The sequence below is a fragment of the Macaca fascicularis genome, chromosome 4 (genome assembly GCF_037993035.2).
Source record: "Macaca fascicularis isolate 582-1 chromosome 4, T2T-MFA8v1.1".
NCBI lineage: Eukaryota > Metazoa > Chordata > Mammalia > Primates > Cercopithecidae > Macaca > Macaca fascicularis.
Genome location: NC_088378.1, coordinates 169,999,253 through 170,006,774, shown reverse-complemented (window position 1 = coordinate 170,006,774; position 7,522 = coordinate 169,999,253). Strand labels below are relative to the sequence as shown.

At 50.3% G+C, this 7,522-nt stretch overlaps 1 protein-coding gene across 4 annotated transcripts in view; it reads left to right on the top strand.

Moving 5' to 3' along the window:
• The first annotated feature begins 4,044 nt into the window (after positions 1-4,044).
• The window catches only part of RIPK1 (receptor interacting serine/threonine kinase 1), a 45,484-nt gene continuing 42,006 nt past the window's right edge, over positions 4,045-7,522 (top strand). For 3 of the 4 annotated variants that reach the window (XM_074038915.1, XM_065544494.2, XM_065544493.2), the window contains exon 1: positions 4,453-4,551. Coding sequence is in view for 1 of the 4 variants with exons in the window: in XM_065544489.1 (XP_065400561.1) it covers positions 4,980-5,196 (217 nt within the window). In the remaining 3 variants the exon portion in view is untranslated. Of the gene's footprint in view, positions 4,150-4,452; positions 4,552-4,971; positions 5,197-7,522 lie in introns of those variants that run through there. The other variant, XM_065544489.1, reaches the window with a different exon arrangement.

The following is a 7,522-nucleotide window of genomic DNA, read 5'->3' as shown; positions in this document are numbered from 1 at the left end:
TTATGCTAAGCCTACTTTGCCTGTGCTCTCTCAGTGGAACCACCAAGCCTGGGTGACAGCATGTCTCTTTACAGCATAGTTTACTAAGTATTTTAAGCCCACTGTTGAGACTCGCTGTTCAGAAAAAAAAATTCCTTTCAAAATATTACTGCTCATTGACAATGCACCTGATTACCCAAGAGCTCTGATGGAGATGAGATGTACAAGGAGATGAATGCTGTTTTCATGCCTGCTAGCACAACGTCCATTCTACAGCTCATGGATCAAAGAGTAGATTCAACTTTCGAGTCTTATTTAAAAAATACACTTCCGGCCGGGCGCAGTGGCTCACGCCTGTAATCCCAGCACTTTAAGAGGCCAAGGCGGGTGGATTACCTGAGGTATGCAGGTTGAGACCAGCCTGGCCAACATGGGGAAACCCTGTCTCTACTAAAAATACAAATATCAGCTGGGCGTGGTCGCGGGTGCCTGTAATCCCAGCTACTTGGGAGACTGAGTAAGGAGAATCACTTGGACCCGGGAGGTGGACGTTGCAGTGAGCTGAGATCGCGCCACTGCACTCCTTCCTGGGCGACAAGAGTGAGACTCCATCTCAAAAAATAAATAAATAAATAATAATAATAAAAAAAATACACTTCATAAGGCTATTAGCTGCCAGATATAGTGATTCCTCTGGTGGATCTGGGCAAAGTAAATTGATAAATTTCTAGAAAGATTCTCACCACTTTTGACACCATTAAGAACATTTGCGATTCACGGAAGGAGGTCAAAATATCAACATAACAGGAGTTTGGAAGAAATTGATTCCAATGCTCATGGAAGACTTTAGTGAAGGAAGTAACTGCAGATGTGGTGGAAATAGCAACAGAACTAGAATTAGAAATGGAACCTGAAGATGTGACAGAATTGCTGCAATCTCATGTCAAAACTTTCACAGATGAGGAGTCACCTCTTACGGATGAGCAAAGGAAGTGGTTTCTTGAGATGGAATCTGCCTCTGGGGAAGATGCTGTGAACACTGTTGAAATGACAACATGCCGGGTGTGGTGGCTCACACCTGTAATCCCAGCACTTTGGGAGGCTGAGGCAGGCAGATAACCTGAAGTTAGGAGGTCAAGACCAGCCTGGCCAACAAGGTGGAACCCCATCTCTACTAAAAATACAAAAATTAGCCAGGTGTGGTGGCACATGCCTATAATCCCAGCTACTCGGGAAGCTGAGGCAGGAGAATTGCTTGAGCCCGGGAGATGGAGGTTGCAGTGAGCCAAGATTCTGCCACTGCACTCCAGCCTGGCTGACAGAGCAAAACTCTGTCTCAAAACAAACAAACGAACAAACACCAAAAGATTTAGGATATAACATAAACTAAGTTGATAAAGCAGTGGCAGGGTTTGAGAAGATTGATACCAATTTGAAATAAGTTCTACTGTGCATAAAATGCCATCAAATGGCGCTACATGCTACGGAGAAATCTTTCAGAAAAGGAAGAATCAATTGACGAAGCAAACTTAAAGAAATTGCCACAGCCACTCCAGCCTTCAGCAACCACCACCTTGATCAGTCAGGTTCATCAACATTGAGGTGGGCCACTCCACCAGCAAAAAGATTATGACTCACTGAAGGCTCAGATGACTGTCATCATTTTTTTGGTGACAACATGTGTTACGATTAAGGTATCTACATTTTTAAGACATAACGCACACTTAATACATTGCAGTATAGTATATAACTATTATATGCATAGGGCTGCTAAAATTTTGTGTGATTTGCGTTATTGTGGTATTCACTTTATTGTGGTGGTTTGGAACCTGCCTCACAATATCTCTGAGGTATGCCTGTATATTGCCGGCGGGAATGTAAACTTGCACAGTAGCTTTGCAAAACAGTTTGGCAGCTCTTCAAAACGTTAAATATAGAGTTATACCATATGACTCACCAATTCTACCCATTGGTATATATCCATGATAAGTTCAAGAAAACATACATCTATACATATATTCAAACATGAATGTTGATAGCAGCATTATTCGTAATAGACAAAAGATGGAAAAACCCAAATGTCTGTCAATTGATGAATGAACAAAATGGATATATGTATACATATTGTTATGAATATTATTCAGCCATAAAAAGAAATAAAGCCTGATAAATGCTACCTGGAACCATCATGAATGAAGCTTTAAAACGTTATGCTAAGTAAAAGAAGCAGTCACAAAAGACCACATATTGTATGGTTCATTTGCATGAAATCCCCAAACTAGGAAAATCCACAGAGACAGAAAATAAATCTATGGTTCCCAGGGGTTGTGGGGAGGAGGAAATGGAGAATAATTGCTAATGGGTATCACAGTTGCTTTTAGGGTAATGAAAATCTTCTGGAGTTAGATAGTAGTAAGAGTTGGATAGCTTCATCAATATACTAAGAACCACTGTATGCTTTAAAAGGATGAATATTATGGTATGTGCACTGTATTTTAATAAAGGTGTTCTTTTATATATTTATATATTTATTTATTTTTTGGGTGTTTTTTAAAATTTTTTTATTTATTTTTATTTTTTTTGAGACGGAGTCTTGCCCTGTCTCGCCCAGGATGGAGTACAGTGGTGCAATCTCGGCTCACTACAACTTCTGCCTCTGGGTTCAAGCGATTCTCCTGCCTCAGCCTCCTGAGTAGCTGGGTCTACAGGCATGCGCCACCATGCCCGGCTAATTTTTGTATTTTTAGTAGAGACGAGGATTCACCACGTTGGCCAGGCTGGTCTAGAACTCCTGACATCGTGATCTGCCCACCTTGGCCTCCCAAAATGCTGGGATTACAGGCGTGAACCACCTACCCAACCTTAATAAGGGTGTTAATTAAAAAAACAAGCTAGGCACCTAGGGTATAAAATTGAAGGAGGCTCTGATTCTCAGGGCCACGCAAATGCAGGGCTGGCACCTATGAGTGTGGCCCTCCTGAAATGTTGTGCCTTAGGCACCTGGCTCTCCCTAATTCAGGCCCTCAGGAGAAAGCCCTAATTCTGGTCAGTTCGCAACAGGAGGACACGGCTTCTGGGAGACACTCGGTGCTCCAGAGAGAGGCATTTGGTCCGTTCTCTTCCTCTGGACGTCACCGTGCCGACATGAAATGCTTCCAATTGCGTCCAGCCTAGGATGGAGCGGGGTGGGGAGGATATCTGGTGACATTACGAACTGCTGCATCAACTCCCCCGAGTCCCTGCCTCTGGACCCCCGAGAGAGGACACAAGGAGTGTCCGGAGCCCATGTGACTCAGTGTCTCTTCCCATCACTTCGCGGGAAAATGGGGCTGCTTACACCGCACCGCAGCCCAAGCACCTGTGGCTGGAGAGGGGCTCGGGCGCCAGGAGTGAGGAGCCTGGTTCTGGGCCCGGGACCGGTACTAGTTAGTGGTGGGACCTGGAACAAATGGTACTAGTTAGTGGTGGGACCTGGAACAAACGCTTTGGTTCTAAGTGAATCCCTCATATTCATGACATGAGGCGTGGAACACAGACCCATGGGGCCTTCCCACTGGAACATGGAGCTTGGCTGTCACCCGACCTTCGCTTCCTGAGGTAGAAAAGCCCAGGGTTCCAGGCTCTGTCTCCTTTCCCGCAGACCCCTTGTTTCTTGGCGCGGAGGCCCTGGGCCCCGCAGGCTCCCACCCACTTCTCTGGGCTCAGAACTTCTCTGGGTTCAGAACCCGATCCCGAAGCGGCCGTGGCGCTGCCGGTGGCCGAGGCCGGGCGCGCGCCTTGGGGACCTGGCGGGCCTCAGGCTGGCGGGAGCATTCGCGGACCTCGCCCTGGGCCGGGAGGACTGGGGGACCCTGGCCTGCCCCTTCCCCTAGCCCTGACCTCGGCCACCACGCGCGCCGCCCCCGCTGGTCCCGCCAGGCTCCGCCTGAAGGCAGAAAGCGGGGCGGGGCGGCGGGGTGGGGCGCCTCGGCCACCACGCGCGCCGGCCCAGCTATTCCCGCTAGGCGGAAGCGTGGCAGGCGCCCGACCCTGCGGTATAAAAGCGGTGCCCGCAGAGGCCCTAGTGGGAGTCCGCGGCGAGCGCAGCAGCAGGGCCGGGTCCTGCGCCTCCGGGATCGGCGTCCAGGCTCGGAGCGCGGCACGGAAACGGCGGCGGCGCTGGACCAGGTGGTAGGTGCGGGCGTCCCCGCGCAGGGCGCTGCGGGTGGCGAGGCCGGGTGCGCGCCTTGGGAACCTGGCTGACCTCAGACCGGCGGGAACATTCGCGGACTTCGCCCTGGGCGGGGCGAACTGGGGGGACCCTGACCTTCCCATGTTCCTAGCCCTGCCCTCCGCCACCGCGCGAACGCGCGCGCCTCCCAGGATAGTCCCGGCAGGCGCAGCCCCAGTCAGGCGGCTTGTCAAGTATGGAAGGAGCCTAAAAACCCCCGTCTCCCAGACAGTTTAAAAGGCGGTGCCCGCCAAGGCCCGAGCGGGAGTCCGCGGCGACAGCAGCAGCAGCAGCAGAGTCACGTCTTGGGCCCTGGGGATCGGCGTCCAGGCTCGGAGCGCGGCACGGAGACGAGGTGGCAGGTGAGGGCATCCCCGCGCTGGGCCGGGGTCGGGAACGGGAATGGCGAGCTTCAGGTCCCCCGGCTGCCACCGAAAGATGAGACCTGAGGACAGGAGAGGTCGCTCATCCAAGAGCCCCGGGGAAGCGGTGGTGTCTCGGCGGGTCAGGAACGGTCTCTGGGGGGTCCCCTGCAGCGCGCAGCCGGTTTCCGCCTCCGCAGCTCCCCGCCAGCGCGGACGCCGCCCTCCCCCACGCCTCCTCGCTGCCCTTCTCCGGCCGAAGCTCTCCCCTGCAGCCCCTCCCCACCTGCCAGCCCTGTTTTCTCACTGCTCCTCTCTGCTCTGGGATCCGCAGGATGACGGCACTTCTCTTTCAAAGTCACCAGTCTCCAGTTCCAAATCCGAGCACTCTTACCCATCCTAATTCTTTCAATAATTCAGCGAAACGGATGGGGCCCGTCCTTCCCCGGAGCATTCCTCCAGGGACTGTGAATCCGCGGAGCCAGGCTCAGCCGTCGCCTGCAGGGCCTGCGGTCTGTGGGGACCGCCAGCAAGATGAGGAGTCACCTTCGGGACGAACGGTCGTGCTGGGGAGGGTTGCGCCGGCGGGGTCAAGGGAACCTCCTTTAGGGTGGGAATCAAGCCTCCAGGCCGCGGTGTTTGAGGGTGAGTAGAATTAATCCCGTGATGGACATGGGGCCTTGTAAGGGGGACCAGGAGTTTGTGAAGAGGTGACTTTGGGAGGGGTTCAGGATGGCCAGAGGTGGAGGCTGTGACCTGAGCGAGGCTGGATCAAGGGAGGGGGCAGGTGGAGAAGAAACCGTTTTAACAAGGTGGCTTTGAGCGGATCCTAAGGGTTCTGGGAGATTTAGGAGGAAGGACAAGAGGATTAAGACACGGCTTTCTGAGGATCCTGTGTGGCTGTGGCCCGGTGGTGGCTGGGGGAAGCGGGTTGTGTTCATTGTCCAAGGCTCTCCAGTGCTTTGCGTGGCGTTTCGGGGAGCACACATGAGGTGTCCCGACAGTGAGGAGTGGCTCTAAGGTGAGCAGAGGCTCGGGAGGGGGCCTGCGCATTAGGCCAGGCACAGGATCCGAAGTGGAAAGAAATGTGGGCGAAATGTGGGCGTAGAGGGCAGGCCTTGGGGATGGGTGTGGGGGACGAGGGGGATGGAAAGGGGTCAGGGAGGTCTCCCAGGCTCACCTGGAGGAGTGAGGGTCTCATTTCCAAGGGCACTGGGAACTGCAGCCTGGGGGTGGGGGTTCATTTGGTTTCAGACCTGTGGCGAAGAGACCCACCCCCTCACATTCACACTTTGGCTTCCACTAGCTTCAGAGGTAGTACTAGCTCTTTGTTCTCGCTGGTTTTCCTTCCTCACCTTGGGCTGTTTCTTGCCTTTTCCATTCTGGCGTTCTGCAAGGACCAGTTCCTTCGTCTCATGCACCATCTACACTCATGGCTTTTGCTGGGAGTAATGAGTAAAGCTCCCAAATAGATGTTTCTGAGTTAGAGCACTGAAAACAAAATGAAGCAAAAACAATGCATTTCCAATCTTCCAAGATCACATGATGTCCAGAGGACAGTGATGGGCAATGACTTTTTGTCTTCCCCATTAGAATGCAAGTTCCACAAATGGAACACGGAGATTTTTATTTATTTATCTTTTTTTATTTGAGACGGAGTCTTGCTCTGTCACCCAGGCTGGAGTGCAGTGGTGCAATCTTGGCTGACAGCAACCTCCGCCTTCTGGGTTCAAGCAATTCTCCCACCTCAGCCTCCTGAGTAGGTGGGTCTACAGATGTGCGCCACCACGCCCAGCTAATTTTTGTATTTTTAGCTTCATCATGTTTGCCAGGCTGGTCCGTAACCCCTGAGCTCAGGCAATCCACCCGACGGAGCCTCCCGAAGTGCTAGGATTACAGGTGGGAGCCACTCCACACAGCCAGAACAGAGATTTTTTATGTTTAATTCACAACCGAGGCTTCACTGCCTAGAACAGATGCTCAGTAAATATTTATTAAAGGAATGAATTCCTTTTTGTATCTCTTGTATCTATCACCAGATACTCTTGTATCTAGTACCTATTTGGCATACAGTAGAAAGCTTTGTTGAGTGAATAGCTCTGCCTTTTGTCTTTTTTGGTATGTATACATCTTTTAAAAAATAATGAATAGACTTTTAGAGCTGTTTTAGTTTACAGCAAAACAAAGCAGAAAGAAAATATCCCCTCCCACAAACATCCTGGACTGTATAGCCTCCCCTACCATCAACATCCTGCATTAGTGTGGGGTATTTGTTACACCTGATGAACCAACATAGATACATGGTTATAAAAATGAACCAATATGGATAAAACATATACATTATCAGTCAAAGTCCAGAGCTTGTTAGGTTTTGCTCTTTGTGTATATTCAAGATACATTTGACAAATGTATAATGAGATGTACCCAACACTGTAATATCAGATTCCACTGCCCTAAAAATCCCTTGTACTCCACCTACCTATCCCTCCTTCCCTGCAAATCCCTGGCAACCACTAATCTTTTTTACTATCTCCATAGTTTTTCCTTTTCCAGAATGTCACATAGTTGGAATCATACATTATGTAGTCTTCTCAGATTGGCTTCTTTCACTTAGATTTATACATTTAAGATTGCTCCAGAATTTTTTTTTTTTGTGGCTTCAGAGCTCATTTGAGCCTTAATATTCCATTGTATAGATGTGCCACAGCTTATCTGTCCACCTATTAAATGACATCTTAGATGCCCTGAAGTTTTGGCAATTATGAATAAAGCTGCTATAGACATTCTTGTACAGGTGTTTGGGCGTAAGCTTTCAACTCGTTTGGGTAGATATCAAGGTGTGGAGTTGCTTCATATTATGGTAAGAAGAGCTTGGTTAAGAAATTGCCAAAATGGGCCGGGCGCAGTGGCTCACGCCTGTAATCCCACCACTTTGGGAGGCTGAGGCAGGTGGATCACGAGGTCAGGAGAT